Below are 19,441 nucleotides of genomic sequence, written 5' to 3'. Positions count from 1 at the left end.
TCATGTTTTCAAGGCCACTTTTGGCTTCAAAATAAAGGACAACTGAGATAATGGGAGAAGCTGCATAACTTGAATTAAATCAATGACGAAGTTATACAGTAATCAATCCCTCTCCAAGCCAACAAATCTTACACTAATAAAAAATAAACTAACAAATACACTAATAATAAACTGAATATAAATAAACTAATCAAAACGTTTTTGAGTGTCATTTTCGTCCCTTTTACCCCATTGTTTGTGTTTCTACAACAAGAATACTACTACCGAAATACTACATAGTTACTAGATAATTACTTCAAAACTATATATAAAAATTTAGTGCTTAAAAACAGGGACCTTTATATTGTTTTGCTTTAATTGTGATTGTTTCAAAACCAATTTGATGTTGCCAATCTATTTCAAAAGAAATATGTCGTGTAGAAGTCTGCATGTATATTTATTCATAGAAAATAAATAAAATATTTATCTGTCTACAGGATTGGCCTCCAGGCCGAATTTGTGAGCCCAATGCGCCCCCCGACTGCAAATAATTGCACACCCCTGCGTTACACTGCACACTTTTTGGGGAAAACTGTCGTCTCAAAACGGGAAATGCTGACATCTAAAGGATAATCAAATTACAGCAAGTAAATAATAATTTAATGACCGTTTCAAAGCGGTATTAAAAGAAAATAAATACGACACCGTGTTACTGCAGTTCTGTCATATATAAACTGTTTTTTAAATTTGGAACGACATGATAGGGTAATACTGAGTTCACACTTTTCATAAGCAAACTTGTAATATGTGTGATTAACAGGCATAAATAACGTGTGGGTAATTCAAAGTACAAAATACAACATATACATCTAATTTAGGCATTCCCGGCATTCATAATCTACAAAATGAAAACAATAAAAAAATGTATTCATGTCTAAATGTTGAAACAGTAAGAATGTATTATCTGCAATTTTTGATTAAAAGACCACTTAAGTCAAAAGCCACAAGGGGGTGCTGTCTCATCGTTATCACACGGACGACGACTTACTTAAATTGGAAAGTGAGAGACAATGCGAATAAATAATTCATAGCATTTCAGTGAAAATGGTTTAACTTTCGACTTAGTTATTGAAAAAATTTCCACAACGTGTCAGGCTAGAAATACAACACTTCTAACAGCGTAATGTACATAAAATGCTTAGACATTTTCTCTCCAGGCAAGGACAGGGTGTTTTTCCATTATTATTTAGGGCTCATTATACCCGTCGAATATTCTCACTAACCCTTCGCAAAGACGCAAAATCCCCCCTTTTTTTAAAATCCTTTTCTGCGGTGATCAATTTAAAAAAGTTGCTCGGATTTTATAAAGTCAAGTCATGTTTATTTGTATAGCCCTTAATCACAAAAAGTATCAAAGGGCTGCACAGATCAAAGACTATTGCAAACAGACTATTATAACACAATCCCCTGATCTGAAACCTACATGAGGGCAAATAATACACAGATATTGTCAACATAAAATATAGGTTATTCATTTGCTATAGAATAGAAGTGTGTTTTAAGCATAGATTTAAACATTTCCACTGAGGTTGCAGATCGGATCTCAGGGCGAAGAGCATTCCACAGCACTGGGGCCCGAATGGAGAATGCTCTCAAACCTACGGATCTCTTCTTGGCTCTTGCGATCACTAGGACACCAGCATTTTCAGAGTGAAGGGTCCGGACCGGAACATCGGAGGAAATATATAATAGAGCAAGTCCATGCATGATTTTGTATAATACCAATAGAACCTTAAAATCACATCCTAAGCTAACAGGGAACCAATGCAGGTTAGCTAAAATCGGGGTAATGTGATTGCTGCAGCATTTTGTACCAGCTGAAGGCTCTTGATTTTGGACTTCGGGAGACCGGAGAAAAGCACATTACAATAATCGAGACGGGAGGTAACAAACGCATTAATTATAATCTCTGCATCCGACTGAGACAGCATAGGGCGAATTTGAGCAATGTTGCGAAGATAGAAAAAACTGTTCTAGTAATATTCTTAACGTGTGTTTGGAAGGACAGATTGGGGTCAAATATGACACCTAAATTTTTGACTGAGTCACTCTGGGTGATATTAGCAGTGTCTGAAACTCATGACAAAAAGTTATTGGCAGACAACTCTGAAAAGTTGCCTGCCCCATTTTTCACAACTTGAAACACAATAAGACGACTGATTGCAAAAAAAAAAACATTGTTGCAAAGTATTAAGGATTGACAATCACAATATATAATAGAACAACACTTTAAAATTAAGTTTATCATAAATCTACTTATAACATTCATTGCATGGATATGACATCGCTGTTTTCCATCTGCCATCATTATGTACCTGTATTTACTCATCTTCATTCATGCAATGTTTGCGTCGTCTGCTACAAGCCACATGAACTCTTTCCACGATGCTTTTAATATATGTTTACGTTTTGTAGCGTCGGGCAGACGTTATTTCAGACACTGTATTACAGTGTAGTTTTTGAGAACAAGTCACCGCATTTAGATGGACCAATAATTAACATTTCGGTCTTTTCAGAGTTATGGCGCAAGAGGTTGAGTGACATCCATTTTTTTTCTCTCAGTGAGGCAGGCCTCCAAATTTCCAGTTTAGTGTGGCAGATTCCTCCATCGGAATAAAGCATATATAAGACAAATGACAAACATAGCTGCCAAAAAACAGAATTTACATAAAAGATCCTCAGACTTAAGGGGACTTAATCCCTCCTCCTCCTTGACATTTATTGACATCTAGTGGTTGAAACAGTTTCAACCACTAGATGTCAATAAATTGTGTAGAGCAATCGAAAGCAAGTACTATAACGCACAAGAAAGAATACAAACTATGGACACTTCAATCGCATCATTTTATTACTCCTTTTTTGCCCAGCCTGCAAGATGGCGGAAATCCATGTCAGCTCCCTGTAGGTGTTATGTAAAAAGAATGCTAATTTATCAAGTATTAAAAAAAATGCTTTTTTTAATGATGGTTCATGTACTTTTGGTTATTTTTCAAATCAATAATGGCACCTCTCACGACAGGGTTCTCCAACCCTTTTCAAGCTGAGAGCAACTTTTTGTCACTAATTAGCCCGATGTTGCCCAGTTTGATAGGAATTTCTAAAATAGCAAATTAGCCTGATGGTTTGCTAAATGGCTAAAAAGGTATCGTGATAGTTAGCTAGAAGGGTAAACCGGTTTAAAACACTAAGAGAGCTAGATCGGTAGCTAAAGAGTAAAAATCCAAATAAATGGCCAGATAGAAAGCTAAAAAAGCTAGACAGCTAGCTAGAAAAGAGGCCACAATTTAGCTTGATAACTAGCAAAAAATATAATTGTTAGCTAGATACTATGCAAAAATTGTAAAGAGCTACCTAGCTTGCTAAATAGCTTAAAAAGTTGGAAAATAGGTAGCTACAAAGTTGCCAAATAGCTGGCTTTAAAAAAACCTGTGCATTTTTTATTCGTTCGCTTCATAAAACAAATGAATTGGAATTTGGTTAGTTGTATTTCTTGTAAAATAAAGCAATAAAAAGATGAATAATTATTTTTTATACATGAATACCTTCTCATTCTGCTCTCTTAATTGCTTAAAAAATGATCAATACTGAAATTGATTTTTTTTGTCCGTCAAGCCCATGAAATTGAATTTACTTTAATTTCTAAAATAACAATTAATCATGTTTTAACTATGTTATTACTATGGTATTACCAGGTTAATTATTAGAAGATAGGGTTAGATAGACTCAGCCAACCATTACAAAAATAATTGACTGCACAATTACAACGAGCCAGCACTGGTGAGTAATTTCAAGAACAGGTCTGCGGGCTCCTCAAATGTCCTTATGAGGTACCCTAGTGCCCGCAGGCACCACGTTGGAGACCCCTGTGTTAGGGTCTGGTGGGCCTTTGTTCAGCAGAGGGCGCCTAATGGGTTTGTAATTGGGACAGGTGTGGGGTGGTAGGACACACCTGTCCCTAATTAGCCTCATTCTTCATAAGGACACTTTGGACAGAGACTGTTCTAGTGTCATTTTTTATTTTCCACCATCAACTATCAGCATCACTGTTTCCAGTTTTCAACCTGAGTTGTGAAGATTGTTTTTTGTTTAAGGTACTTACAGTTTTATCGTTGTTGTTTATCATTAGTTTGTTATTTTTTTGAGGAGTTCGTGATCAAATGTTATTTTTGAGCACCTTGCCTTGCTTCCTTCGTTTGGTTCCACCAAAACACCACAACAGTACCTCTGTAATACAAAAAAAAACCCAAGTTACGAGCGTTCCCAGAGGCTTACACTAAACACCAATTGATACCGCTCATCGACCAACATCAGCTTGTCCCGGTTTGCAAATGCTGACGTCGACAAAGGAGCTGAGCTGTCTAGGTGTGAGGAAGTTGCCGCTTTCATTGAAAAGAAACATCAAGAAAACATGGCCACTGGTCGTGCTCCAACTCTCTTTAATGACACTTGCCTCATGTATTTCTGTAACATTTTTAAAGGGAGACAGAGAGAAATCTCCTCAGATAAGTTTTTCTTCAAAAGACCTTTAGAAAGTGAAAGCGTTGCAAGTGCAGTTAAAAGGGCAAAAGAAAGTGATTAATAAAAACTGATAAGGGAAAAAAATGTTTGTGTGTACATTCATTTAGAACAGTGGTTCTCAAATAGTGGGGCGGGCTCCGTCAAGGGGGGCACATATTGTCAGATTCAAAATGATGTCAAGATAAAATAAGAGACTCTTTTTGAGTTACAAACAAACTTATTTATTAAAAAGGAGTCAGCAACTTCGGACAAGACAAGAATACTCTTAGATTGCTATGAAAAAATCCTACAGACTGAAGCGTGAGCATCTTTCCTATACCGTTTCATGGATTCTGATTGGAGGATAGAATAGACCACGTGCACGTAAAAGTATTCTGATTGGAGGATTTCTTTAGTTACATGGTGTGATATACACTGCTGGCTATGAAAGGGCACGCTAACCTAACAATAAACATGGAAAGAAGATACACTCTTCCACCAGGAGGCAAGCTAACATAACAATATACTTGAAGCCTGTAACTTTTTTAACAAATTCCTTTGAATGATTCATGTGATACATCACAGCAGTTCATTGTTAGAAAATAGATAGGAGTCCTGAGAAAATTGCCAGTGGCCTTCTAGTTGTAGATGGGTTAGCAAAAGTAGTTCTGTGCACCTGTTTGATAACAAATAGTGAGTTCCAAATTCCAAATCTTTTAATTAGAGACAAATTATTTTGGCTTGGGAAACTTATTCTCTTGACCTTGAAGGCGCTTGCTCCTGAAAACAACTTGAAAACGTAACTGTTTTTGTGTATATTATAGAAATATACAAACGTTAAGAGGTTTTTTTTAAGTTTAAAGACTATTTGAATGTGTACTTATTGATCAGGGAGAAATGATTTATAACTAATTGGGGTTCATTTGGATGCTCTTAGGAGGTCGGGAATGGACCAATTAGCTTTTTATCATTTCATAAAGGAAAAATGTGTTCATTACACGGGCAATTGGAGATGTAGCACTATCTTGTCTTCAGTCATGAATAAATGTTTTTTTATTTTAGCACTAGGAGCCGATAAATAATAGACACTGTCCCTTTAAAATTCAAGGTCTTTCTGGATGGCTTTGAAGAGTTGGACGAAGGGCCCGGCCCAGGCCCTTCGCTTCTGTGTTCCATTGGGTGCTGCCGCCGCAGTTTGCGCGGCGTACACCATAGTTAACACGGTTTTCTCAAAATCAGGCGCCGTCATCGGCCTGCGGCGTCCATCGAGCCGGGCGGACAAGCGCAGGACCTCCGGGAGACTTTTGGGGAGGACGTTGTCGCAGATAAGTCCGAGAGAAGGAGCAACACGCAGGGACGCAAGCTCGGCGTCGGGGATGACCAGCGGCTCCTGGTCTCGGATCTCCATTCCTGACAGCAGCATCTGATGAAAGGTAATCCCAAATTCTTAAACATGGTAAATGTAAAGAATTAGTCTTTGCCTTAAATCTATATACACTTCATTGGTATATTCCATTTAATTTCTGAGATAATACAATTTGAAGACAGTCTGTCTGGTCTTTTCACTCTCTGAGTTGTGGCGTCATGCCAGTCGCCATATTGTTTGAAAGGGCAAAACTGGCAAAAATAACACATTGTGAGCTAACGAAGGCTAATCGGTATAAGATGTAAGATCGGGCCTAAAAAAATCCAGCCCGACCCGACTCGGGTATTTAAGCATGAATCAGCTGGATCCCGACAAATTAACCTGATGTGAGGGGCCGAGACCGAAGCAAACCTGAATTTTCATATTTTATTTGTAAGGACTCAGCAGGAGGAGGAGGGATGCTCCTCCGAGCACTTGGTCAATCACAGAACCGAGGTACAATGGCCTAAGTCATGCATGACGTTACAGTCGAAGCTGAAGGCAGAAAAATACGCTGAACACACTGAAGAAACCAAGCGTTCGTTTTTTCTAGTTCGGTGTTAAAATACCATGTGGTGAGTTTGTGTACCTCAATGAGAGAAAAAATTTTAGTGATCTTAAATTTAATCCTCACAGGATCCTAGCGAATACTCCTGATCACAACAAATTAAGAGAGTTTTGGTAAATGTAATAAAGCAAAAAGATAGGACCGCAGTACTCATTAAATATGATTAGGTTTGCAGCGCACACTTCATATAAGGTAAGAGAAATTAAATGTTTATGACTGTTGCTATCGAGTCCAAGTAACTTTTTATATCTGCAGAGTTTCTTTTTATTTTCTTAGCTTCGTTTAACTGTAAGCATGTAACTTAATCATGAGATGCTTCTTCTAAATAAAAACAATAAATACATGAGTAATTAAATGTATCTCATAAATTACTTGGATTTTTGGCAATGCGTGCCTGTTTTTATTTACAAGGCTACCATTGGCAAAAGCTCTCCTCCTTTATTTGATCAGGAATTTCAGCTGGGATACTGAAAAACTTTAATTTACGTTCATTAACGTTTTTTCTTCAATTCTGGCACACAAACACATAACATGACAACAGCGAGCAGCAACTACAGCTTTCTTTTCTTCTGACCAGCGCAAATATTTTTTGACTCTCGGCTGAATCGGTTTTGGATTACCTTTAAATCCACTCGTATTGACCTTGATTTGGTAGGGAAAGAATGTGTTAGGGCGGGGGAAAGAAAACATTCCTGCTCTTCCTGCTGATGATGAGCGACGCACTAACCTCAAACAGGAGCCCCACGTCCTCAGATTTCTGGAAGGAAGAAGCCAACAGCCAGGGTGCACCCGGCTTAGGATGCAATGCCGCAGGGTACAAAGCTGAATAAAGAAATCATTAAATGCCATTGACGATAGAACAGTGGTAGGCAAAACATGGCCCGAGGGCCACATGCGACCCGTCACTCATTTCATATGGCCTGCGAAATGGAAATGGTCAACGTATAGTAAATAATAGTCAATAAAATCCTACTAATAAAAAATGCATTTTTGGTGCCAACTTTTTCCCCTTTTTTCCTTTTGTGTGTTTACAACAAAAGTTCTACTAAAGTAATACTACATAAATATTACACAACTAAATATCAAATGTGGTGCCTAGGAAAGGGGATAATCATATTAGATCTAATATAACATTTTGCTTTAAACATAAAAAGAAAAGAAAACTATAGAAATACTACAAAAATAATACTACAGTAACACAGTCACATGAAAAAATACTACCACAGTAATATTATAATATAAAAATACTTCTACCGAAATATTAAAACTGAAATACTTCAAAAATATTACTATAGTAACATCATAAAAATACTAAATAAATAGGAAAAACAGTCATGTGGAAATACTTAAAAAATACTACAGAAATACGACAAAAATTCAACTACAGTAATACTATATAACAAAAATACTAGTACACAATCATTACAACAGAAACACAACAACAGTACAACTACAGTACTATTACAAAAGTACTACTGAAATACTACAAAAATACTCTCATGGAAGTACTACAAAGATACTACTGCAGAAATACTACAAGAATTCTACAAAAATAAAACTTCAGTAACACTACAAAAACATTACAGAATTACAACTACAATGATACTAAAAACTAAATATCAAATGACGTGCTTATAACAGGAACCCAATGAATTATTTTGCTTTAATTGTGAGCGTCTCACAACCAATTTGATGAAACCACTATATTTACAAACAAATATATAGAAATATAATATGTAAATGTCTACGTAACATGTAGAATTCTGCATGTTTAATTGACATTTCCATTGCTTTTTGCATTAAAGTTTTGTGAGTGTTTTTGTGATGCCTTAAATTGTGTTTAAGTCATGTGCATTGTATTGTCTCATCTCATCTCATTAGCCGTACCGCTTATCCTCATTAGGGTCGCGGGGGGGCTGGAGCCCATCCCAGCTATCTTCGGGCAGTGGGCAGGGGACACCCTGAACTGGTTGCCAGCCAATCGCAGGGCACACGGGGACAGACAACTCATTCGCTCATTCACACCTAGGGACAATTTGGACCGGCCAATTCACCTGAAATGCATGTTTTTGGAATGTGGGAGGAAACCGGAGTGCCCGAAAGGAAACCCACGCAAGCACGGGGAGAACATACAAACTCCGCACAGAAAGTCTGGAGCTGGATTTGAACCCACGACAGGTTCCCATGACATGAACTGTGCCGCACAAGCGCTAACCACTGCGCCGCCGTGCTGCCCGCATTGTATTGTATTTGTATTCATTAATTGTAAAAAAATGTTTTGTTTTTTTTAATCAGGGAGCTAGTTTTTGGTTCAAGTGAAATATTAGTCATATTAGTTGTGTTGAAATGCTAATTTATTTGCTGTAAAGGTTTCAGAGAGCAATTTAAGTGTTTATTTAAATTCATAACAAATATTATTATTTTTTTGCATCATTAAAGATTTCTTCCATTACAGTTTTTACAGCAAATGAATATTAGCTCCAAATATCGGCTATCGGCCTCCCCTTAATACAACCCCTAGCAAAAAGTATTGAATCCCCAGTCTTGGGCAAGCCCTGAATCAGACATTTTATTCTGTACAAAAAACTCAAAAATATGAAACAATCGTAAGGTCACTCCAAAGTGCAGCATATTGGCATTTAGAAACACTAAAAGAAATTAAGAAGAACCATTACAATAGTCAGTAAATGTTTCATTTGTAGAGCAACTGCAGGGAAATAAATATTGAATCATGAAAAACAGACAAAGAAATAACAATCAAAACATATCTATTTAGCTGCACCACCTTTGGCTTTTACGACAGCTTGCGCAGGACAAAGACTAGGAACCTGGTGTCCTGCGAAGGGCTCTCTCCCGGGGGAGCCTTACGAATCCAACTCAATCCACTCAGACTCGCTCTCTCTTTCTTGGACCTCTCTCTTTCTTTGTCTCTCCTTTTCTCCCTTTCCCCTTTACACTCTTGCCTCTCATTTTCTCTATCCCTCTCTTTCCTACTCTCTCCCCAGCTCTCTCACTCTTTCCCCCCTTTTGCGTTTTACTCTGTCTTTCTCTCTTTCTATCTGTCCCTCCCTTTCTCTTTCTTCTACTCTCCTCTCTCTGTTCTTCTTAGGGTGGGCAACTTCGAGAGCAACCCTGGCCCCCAGTCCAAATGACAGTGGTGCTTTCGAACCATTCGCTGCGACCACACCCCAATCACCTGTACTACCTGCCCACGGGGCTTCCATGAATCATGCACCGGCCTGTCCGAACGTACTAAGGACTTCAGAGGCATGTCTGCTTGGTTTGCTTGGGTCACACCCCGTCAGGCCTGGCGGCACAGGACAGTCGCAGCCCTCTCTCCTTCGGAGAACTACGGAGCCTCCCACGAGTGAGTTTAGCGCTACTAAGAATTACCTTAAGCGCCTTGAGTGACTCGACGACGACGACAGCTTGCAGTCTCTGAAGCATGGACTTGACGAGTTACAAACAGTATTCTTCTTTAATCTGGTGCCAACTCTTTTTGATTGCAGTGGCCTAGATCAACTTTGCAGGTCGGAACCTTCCTGTGGACAATTTTTTTACATTCCCACCACATGTTTTCAATTGGGTTGAGCTCTGGGCTATTTGAAGGCCATGACATTGACTAGATGCGTCTTTCTCCAAGGAATGCCTTCACAGTTTTTGCTCTGGAAAATGAGTTCATCATGCCCAAACATTTTTGCAATTGAAGGAATAAAAAAGCTGTCCAAAATGTCAATGTAAACTTGTGCATTTATTGGAGATTTGATAACAGCCATCTCCCCAGTGCCTTTACCTGACATGCAGCCCCATATGAATAAGGACTGTCGGAATTTGGATGTTTCCTTTAGGCAGTCCTCTTTGTAAATATCACCGGAACGGCACCAAACAAAAGTTCCAGTATCATCACCTTGTCCAATGCAAATTTGTGACTCATCACTAAAGATAGCCTTCATCCAGTCATCCACAGTCCCTGCTTGCCTCTCCTTAGCCCATTGCAGTCTTGTTCTTTTGTGTTTAAGCATCAACGATTGTTTCCTCTTGGTTGTACCTATATGAAAATCCCATTACGTTTAGGTGATTTTGCAGTTCTGTCACATACATTGACTCCATCTTCGTCCCAAATTCCTCTTCATTTGTCTTGTTGTGCATGTTCTGTTTTCAAGAAATATGGCGCCTACATGTCTTCCTTGGCCTACCAGTACACTTGACTTTAACAACTGTCCCATGCTGTTTGTGCTTGGTCCAAATCTTCGATATGGCTGAATGTGAACAGCCCACATCTTTGGCAACCATAGGAGCAGAGTAACCTAAGTTTGATGATTCTCTCTTTGGTCTCAAGAGACATCTCTCTAGTTGAAGCCATAATTCCTGCCAATCCACTAAGTTGAGGAGCCATCCAAGGTGTGACAACTGCACTGTGTTTAACTGCTGACTAACGAGCGGACTTAATCTCGGGCAGGTGCCCAATTAAGGAAAGAAAATTGACTGGGTGTGTCTTTATTTTCTATTTAAAATGCGCTGATTCCGTTTTTTCTTCTCAGTATTGAGTGATTTCATATTTATTTACCTGCACTTGCTCTATGAAAGTAACTTTTATTGACCATTGCAATGTTTTTCCCAATTTATTTTAGTGTTTCTAAATTCCAATATGTTGCACTTTAGAATGACATTATGATTTTTCATGTTTGTGATCTGAGTTGTTTCTACAGAAAAAAATGTCTGAGTGAGGGCTTGCCAGAGACTGGTGATTCCATACTTTTTGCTTGGCGTTGTACTAATGATTGGTTTCAGCCCTGAAAAACCGTATCGATGCTTATTCTCCTCCTCTCGAGTCCTAACAGATAAAATGTGAAATTTCAGGCTTTTCTCGGACTCGGTCCGGTAAATCAAGTTAATTAGTCGGGTTCGGGTTTTTATAACCGCCTGGGTCAGGTCTTCTAGGCCCGATTTGACCTCTAATTTAGTTGACAGCTATGAATGTCATGAATGTATTTTCCAGTAACCGTTGTGCGAATGCCCGCACGGGGAACTTGTAATCCGGATAACACGACAAAACGACGTTAATGAGCGCGGCTAAACAGGTTGGCCAGAGGCTGGCAACGGCGCTGAGGCAAATAAAATGGAGGACGAAAGGAAGGAAAGATAGCCAAGGAGCGAAAGACTCGTCTTTGGGTCCATCCACAGAGCTCGGCGGGTCATCCCTTTAGGCCCACTGAGCTCAAGTCATACTGGTTGGGATTATCTGCTATAAAATATTACTTTTCTCATTAAAAAAATTTTTTTTAAATTAAGAAAAACAAATTCTCAAATTGAGTTTAATTATCTACCGTCTGGTCGCCAGAAAATCATAAGTATTGTTTTTTTTATATTTTACTAGAAAAACCACAAAATTACAGTGCTATAAACTTTTAATTATTTGATAGCGTTTGTTATATTGGAAAATAAGAAACAATACCCAATTTACTGATTTTTTTTTGTTTTGTTTTATTTGACTAAAAACAACTTAAAAATAGGTAGTAGTTTTTTAATGATTTATTTTCTTTGCTGGGACAACAACTAAAATTTCATTTGAGATTTATATAAATATTGATTTTCAAAAATTATTATTGCTAGGAAAATAATGATACAGAATAAGTTGTGTTTGTTTTACGAGGAAAAACAACCAAATATTATATAGCAGATTTTTAAAGATTTTTTTTCTATGCTGGAAAGACACTTAAAATCAATGACTTTTTTTTCAGTTTTACTAAAAAACAACTTCAAATTAAATTCCTGATATTTTAAAATGCGTGTTTTTCTCCCATTTTTTGCTTGGAAAATATGTTAAAGATGTATGAAATATAAATTAAAAATGACATAACATTATATACCAGATTTTTTTCAATTATTATTTTTTTCTTTGCCAAAAAGCAACTTAAAATGATATGAAAGATTGATGTTTTTTGTCTGTTTTAGCTTGCCTTTGTAGCATTTTCATTTGATCCACACGGTTTTGTGAAAAAGTGGTGCTATTCCTTCTAGTTGCCTCACCTTTTCACAGCGTTTGTTTCCACTTAACTTTTTGTGGTGCGCATCTTTTGTCTTGCAGTGCCTCTTGAAACTATATTCTTTGAAAACAGTCGCAGTCTCTTGGCAAATTACGCAGACGCACTTGTTTCAGATTTCAGTGAGAAAATACTATTTGTCCTGGAAGCAGCAGCGCTCACAGTCAACTTTCCTTATTTTATTTACATTCGCCATGTCGGAAATGGGGAAGGCTAAAATTCTCACAGCAAGTGAGCCTGGTGTCCAAATGGCTACTGCCATCATCTGGTGAAATGGTGCCATTTATTTTATTCTGATGTCAACATTATTGGCGAACCACATATAATTAATGTTAGCAGCACGGCGGCGCAGTGGTTAGCACGTGTGCAGCACAGTTCTGAGGTCATGAGATCGAACTTCCCTGTGTGGAAACCAGTTCAGGGTATCTCCTGTCCACTGCCTGAAGATGTCTTGGATGGGCTTCAGCACCCTGCGACCCTATTGAGGATAAGAGGTGCTGATAATGGATGGATCTTATTAATTTTATGACAAAAGCCACAGGCCAGTAAAAAAATGGATCACGGGCTGTAACTGGCCCCAACTTTGGATCTGCCTGATACAGATGATTTGTGAAATAATCTTATTTTCCCAGGGAAGGCAACTGAAGATTAATAATTTGGTTCCTTTTACAAGCAAAGCAACTTAGACTGAAATAGCAGATTTGTTTTTATCATTTATTTATTTGGCTTCTTTCACCAGAAATACAATTGAAAATTACACAGCATTTTTTTACATTTAATGTAATACAACTTTCAATTATATGTAATACTTATTTTTGGTTTGTTTCACTGGAAAAACTATTTAAAAGTGTAGTAAATACAAAACAAATATAAGAAAAGACAACAGCTGCAAATTAAGTATTACGTATTTGTATATTTGTCCAAAATGTTGGATGTTTAACAACTCCTTTGTCACAATTTGCTCGCAGTCAGACGTGTCAAGTTGTTTTAAGGTCACGTGACAGAACCAAAAGCTATGCGACAAATGTCTCACTGAAGGATGCCAGCAAGAACAAAAAGTTTTATCTTGAATTTAGTAAATATTTGTGAGGTGGCCTCACCTGCTCGGGGATGTTGAGCGCACGCCAAACTGCAGAAAAGCAAAAGTGCAAAGAGTCCATCGTAAATCATTGTGAAGCGTCTTCTCGCCCGCTCTTCACCTCTGTGTCGTTTCTGACATCTCGTTTGGTGTCTCGTCGACTCTGCGGAATCGTCATCTGGAAGCAATCAGACGTGTGGACCGGACTGGACGCCCCTCTACAACACAGCTCACACACTGGCGCATTGACAGGACCAGTAGCTTTTGCTTTAGTGTGCATTAGAGGTCTTATGCCCAAGACCAACCTGAGCCCGAACCAAAATCATCACTGGCCCATACAGGGTGTTCAAACCTTCATAACACAACATTAAAATTCTGCATTGTCATGGATTTCAACCACCCTTACGATCTCTGCTCATCATAAATGTCCATAATTGATAAATAATACTTACACTAATACACATTTCTAAGTGCACTTTTAAGGTGTAGCATGCACCGGTCCTTTTGGGCGCGACACATAGCTAGTAACGACGCTTTATAGGACAACGCTATACAAACTAATGCTAGCTGCCGTTAATGACAAGGGAAGAAGAATTGCTATGGCAAAGAGAAGGCACCCGAAGGCAGTGTCAGTGTCATTTTTAAGCAGACTGGTTTTATTTTTCCTTGTTAAATGCGTGGTTTATCGAGTCAGATTGCCCCCAAAAAATGTCGCAAAACGGCAAATCAATCAAGTCAAAAGAGTTCACCGCGGTAGCCTCTATCTCGGTATCATTTTTTTTCCTGCAAACGAAGCGAGCAGTTTGAAACTGCTGTGCACATGCGTCTGCTGCCTGGGGATTTCCCATCGTGCATCATTCCGTGGTAGTTGTGTAGTGAAAGAAAGTCCGTCTCTTTTTAGAGAATCAGCTTTTTCGGCTCAACTCATTAAAGAGAGCCGGCTCTCAAACGACTCACTTGCTTTGATGCATTATATTACGAATTATTATGTTGTATAAAGAAGTTAAGAAATAAGGAAGTATACAAGGAGAAAATGAAAAAAAGACAGGTTTGTGGTTATCCCTTTAATCAGTATATTACCAACAATAATTTAATGCAGAAAATGAATTAATAATTTGGATAAGAAAATGTATTATTCTACCTAATTATATTTGCATGTATTTTTTCCTTTTACAGTGAACGTCCAAGCTACTTAATTTTTGAACTTTTTTTATAATAAACCTCATTCATGTCGAGCAACTCGGAATATCACGGCAAAATGTTTTATTTATATATACATATATATATATATATATATATATATATATATATTACAATATATATGATGTAACAAAACACATGTACAATATAAAATGTTAAACTACATAAATAAACACGTTTGAAAAAAAAAATATGGTCTAAGATTATTTTGGATTTTGTAAGTGCATGGAGCCGTGGAGGTTGACAGGTATGATATTCCAAACTTTGAAAACACAACATTAAACATCAAGAGTTTTCATGAATTTTAAGCACCTTTGCAAACCCTGTAAATTGCACAAAATACCAGTGGGAGATTCTTTCATTATTCTTAAGCCGTTTCTCCGACATGTGAGGAAACTTCGCGTTTTTTTCGACACTTTTTGCATCCCGCTCATTGCTGATTCTAGTGAGAACGATACCTGCGAGAGGCGCTTATCAGGGAATGGAGACGTAGGGCGGTGGGGGCAGGGATCCGGGGGGGTTAAACGTTGATATCTGCTGCCTTGTTGTTTACCAGTGCCTCTCTTTAATTTCCCACAAGAACGTCGACGGAATATTATCTGCCTTTTAAAAGCGCATGTCCGAGAAAGAAATCAGATCAGCGCCGCTTGTTTTTGTGTGTCACACTATTCCGCTCCCTGCAAAACAAGCAGATAAGATTTTTTTTTTTTCATGAGCTAGGAAACACAAACACATACTGGGAAAACAGGTGGAGCCCGCTCTGACATGACAGTAAAGCAAGGGTTAAGAGGCGTCATGCTAAAGTCCCACAAATGACCCTTTGCACATATGTGACCAAAATACTTGACCTATCCACGTGACGACGCCATGACAGACGGTAGTAAGTGGTAGTAAACAGTGGGTGAGGCCAGTAAACAGTATAAAACAACAAGAAAAAAAATCTATATTATTTAACACCATTGGCAGTGACTAGTCAAATGAATATTATGCAGCTGTCGGATGTGGAGGTGGTTTACCTAATTGGAAAGCGCAAAGATCGCTGTTTAGCAGGTGATAAATAAATAAATAAAGTTTTCTACTCTGCAAATGTTCATGTTTTGCTAGGGGTTCTGCCCCCCTTAACCGTGACAATAAACCTAGGGGAGCCAGGAATTGAACCTGCAACTTCGCGCTACCTCCTAAAGTGCATTGTATGCAGAGCCAGCACAAGACATAACCCAAAAAGAAGCGGACACTCCACAAGTCTCCACATCACGCCCAATCAGCACACGTGTACCAGTACTGGCCCGGGCCGTGAGTCTGACAGTCGAAATGATTTGTTCGGGTCTGCTATTGGGCGGACCTTGCAGACCGAATGCGCCATCATTAAAAAAAAACAAAAAGTTACCACCGCAGTAAGGTACACCAGGTGGACCAAGCAGCTGTTGGACACCAGTGAAAAGACAACTTTAAAAAAATCAGCATCGCGAAGAAGGCAAACGTTCAACAGTAAGTACTTGATTGAAGTACTAATTAGCTTTTTGCTAGGCGGCACAGCAGCTGAGTGGTTAGCACGTCCGGGCACGGACTGGGTTCCAATTCAGCTACCAGCCTTCCTGTGCGAAGTCTCCCTGTGCTTGCGTGGGTTCCTCCCACATTCCAAAAACATGCAAGCAGGTTAATTGGCCGGTCCAAATTGCCCCTAGGAGTGAATGAGCGGATGAATGGTTGCCTGTCTGTGTGTGTCCCACGATTGATTGTTAACCAGTTCATGGTGTCCCCTGCCCACTGCTTGGAGATAAATGGGATGGGTTCCAGAACCCCTGGGACCCTCCTGAGGATAAGTGGTGCGGATAATGGATAGATGCATATACTGTATATAAGCACCAAAGTGAAAGTTCTGCTTGAATTGCAACCTTTCACAAAAAGCATTTTTTCTAAAAAGTTTTATATGAAACCAGTATTTTCAAGAAACTTGGCAATGTCCAACTGTTGTTTACAACACAACGGTAAAAGCTAGAAGCATACTTTTTTTTCTATTGCAAGATAAGGGTTCGAGCTTTTTTTTATGTGACCTATGCTCAATTTTATGAAAGCCTTAAAAAATGAGTCAAAATGGCAAAAATTCGAGCGAAACACCCGGGACTAATAATGTTAAGATTAAAAAAAAGGAAAAATCAAATAATGATACAACCAGAAACTTTTAAAGGAAATGTCATTATTAAGCAAGTCTTGGGCTGGACAACTCTGTGCTTGTTATCCTGACTTCTGACATGAAAAAGATAAGAGAATCCAATGTCCCTTGTTAAAAGATCACACTTCTCATCGACACTCTGACCCCCTTTCAAAGCCAAGTGTCATGTTGCATGGCATTCGTCGCCACCTCCGCATCGTCTAGTCATGTCTGGTCGCTGATGACAACTCTGTTTAATTCAAGATTGTGAGAAAGTGTTGTTGCAAGCTTGCAAGGCTGTTGAAACTTTGAGCGAATCAACATTACTCCTCTCAGGCTCTGCTAACTGTTGTCCATTTTGTTTGTTACTGGGTTGGTATTGGTGCTTGAAATCCTTAAAAATGTTTTTAATGTTGTGTTTTCAAGGATTGAAGCTGGCTTTAATATAGGTGATATTCAGATAAATGCTTAAAATTGTTGCCATGCTTAAAAAGTGACGACGACACTGCTCTGGTGCCTTTTGCTTTGCCATGGCATCTCTAAAATTGTCCAACAAAAACAATTTCACCAGATGATTGTAACAGCCATTTGGCCCTCTTGCCTTTGGCTTTCTGAGACTTTAATCCCACCCCGTTTCCGACATGGCGACTGTAAATTAAAAAAAGGAAAGTTGACTGTGAGGCCCACTGCTTCCAGGACAAGTGCAAATTAGAGTGTGTTTTCACGGGAAATCCGAAACAAGTGTATCCGCCTAGTTTGATGAGACTGTGGGTGTTTTCAATGAATATAACATCAACAAGCGCTGCCGGACCAAAATTGCTTACTACAAAACCATAACTGGAAACGAAGGCTGTTAAAATGTGAAGCAACTGGAAGCTGTTTTAACGGCATAGCAGCGCTTTCTTACGAGACCATACGAGTCAAATGAAAATACACAAAGGCAAGCTATGCAGTCGAGACACTGGTCGCCAATTACTGCAAACCTTTGACGGAGAGTGAATTTATTAAAGACTGTACAAATAATGCCAGGCTTAATAGTTGGCCCTCACACATTTTTGGTTTACCAAATCTAGCCCGCTCTTCTGAAAGGTTTGGACGCCCCTTCTCTGCACAATAGATAATTCACACCGAATTTATTCTTTTAAAAACACTGGAGAAATTCGAAAACTGGCTTTAGAAGTTTTTAAGGGTTGTGTATACAAGTTCAAAAATTATACTTACTGAAAACATCAGTGCAGCTCCTTTTGTTGCGCGTGCAAGTACGTGTATTTCTTATATGCGCTCGTCAATGCTCTTCCTTGTTAATTTTTTGTGGGATTTGGGTTGGCATTTAGACTGTATTTGAAACTGTCCTATTCTTACTTTCACCGTTTTCATCCTACAATTAAAAGAAAGCCACGACTACGCATGTGATATCACTCTGTTCCACTTGCGCTTCATGGCCGGAATGGTTGGTTGGATCCCTTAACCACTAGGGTTTTTGTAATAAAATATAAAATCAGAGAGGCACAGTGGAAATATAGAAAGGCTCTTTGAACTCAGTTGGCGACTGTTAGCACATAATTATTAGAGAAAAAAATTGATTTCAAACTTTTTAAGGACACTTCAAACTACGCACCCCACCCCTGCAAAGAATTTAACAATATAAATTGTGTATGAACTTGTTGTCAACAGAGAATGAACAGACAAGTTATTCTTTTTTAAAAGCTTTGGAAATTGTTAAGTGCCTATTATTACACATATCTGTTGGTAAACAACAACACCCTAATTCAGAGTCATTTGCCTGCTCAAAATTGATATTTCGATTTCTCCCCCAAACGCAAAGTGACTTTACCCCATTATCAGGCCAATCAGCTTCAGTGACTGTCGCGTTTTATTTTCCGGCGGCTACACTCATGGTGACAGGATAATTATCTGAAGCAGACTATTTTGTGCAATTAAAAGCAGACCACACACAAATTCTGAGCAGGTGCTCGATAAAAAAAGATTATTAAAAGTGTGACAACGAATTTCATCATCGATTTGTTGTGTCGGACCAATTATGCAGCAATCAGCATGTAAGTCAATGCTAATACTATATTTTCCAGCCTATGAGTCGCTCCGGAGTATAAATTGCACCAGCCAAAAAATGCATAATTGAGAAGGAAATAACTGCAGTTTAAATCACATTTTTAGAGCAAATTTATTTGGTAAACCCAAACACCAAAAACATGTCATCGCGAAAGGTAATTCTAAATAAGAGAGCAAAGGGCTGAATAAGTTTAAATGATGATTGACATGCCTGTTAATTTCAGTAAACGTAATATTTAAGAGTTATTCAGATAACGCTAGCCTAAATAATATGTTACCAAACTATCATTTTTACTCCAAATTATTAAATCCAATGAAATGTTCCTCCTCTGTGTCACTGTAAAAAAAACAACGACCCATTCTATTTTCCGCTTCTACTTCGCTTACG

At 38.5% G+C, this 19,441-nt stretch overlaps 1 protein-coding gene across 2 annotated transcripts in view; it reads right to left on the bottom strand.

Annotated features, from left to right (window-relative positions):
• Positions 1 to 5,234: 5,234 nt before the first annotated feature.
• The window catches only part of fam180a (family with sequence similarity 180 member A), a 31,337-nt gene continuing 17,130 nt past the window's right edge, over positions 5,235 to 19,441 (bottom strand). Inside the window, exons 2-4 of one of the 2 annotated variants that reach the window (XM_088347591.1) lie at positions 13,654 to 13,809; positions 7,237 to 7,331; positions 5,235 to 5,959 (exon numbers count right to left, since the gene is read on the bottom strand). In XM_088347591.1, the coding sequence (XP_088203717.1) occupies positions 5,633 to 5,959; positions 7,237 to 7,331; positions 13,654 to 13,723 (492 nt within the window). In that variant the 5' untranslated portion in view covers positions 13,724 to 13,809 and the 3' untranslated portion in view covers positions 5,235 to 5,632. Of the gene's footprint in view, positions 5,960 to 7,236; positions 7,332 to 13,653; positions 14,002 to 19,441 lie in introns of those variants that run through there. The other variant, XM_088347592.1, reaches the window with a different exon arrangement.

This window comes from Urocampus carinirostris, chromosome 11 (assembly GCF_059441175.1).
Source record: "Urocampus carinirostris isolate Australia breed hairy pipefish chromosome 11, RoL_Ucar_1.0, whole genome shotgun sequence".
In the NCBI taxonomy this organism is placed as follows: domain Eukaryota; kingdom Metazoa; phylum Chordata; class Actinopteri; order Syngnathiformes; family Syngnathidae; genus Urocampus; species Urocampus carinirostris.
The sequence above is the reverse complement of the archived record's forward strand: the minus strand, read 5'-3'. Positions and strand labels throughout refer to the sequence as shown.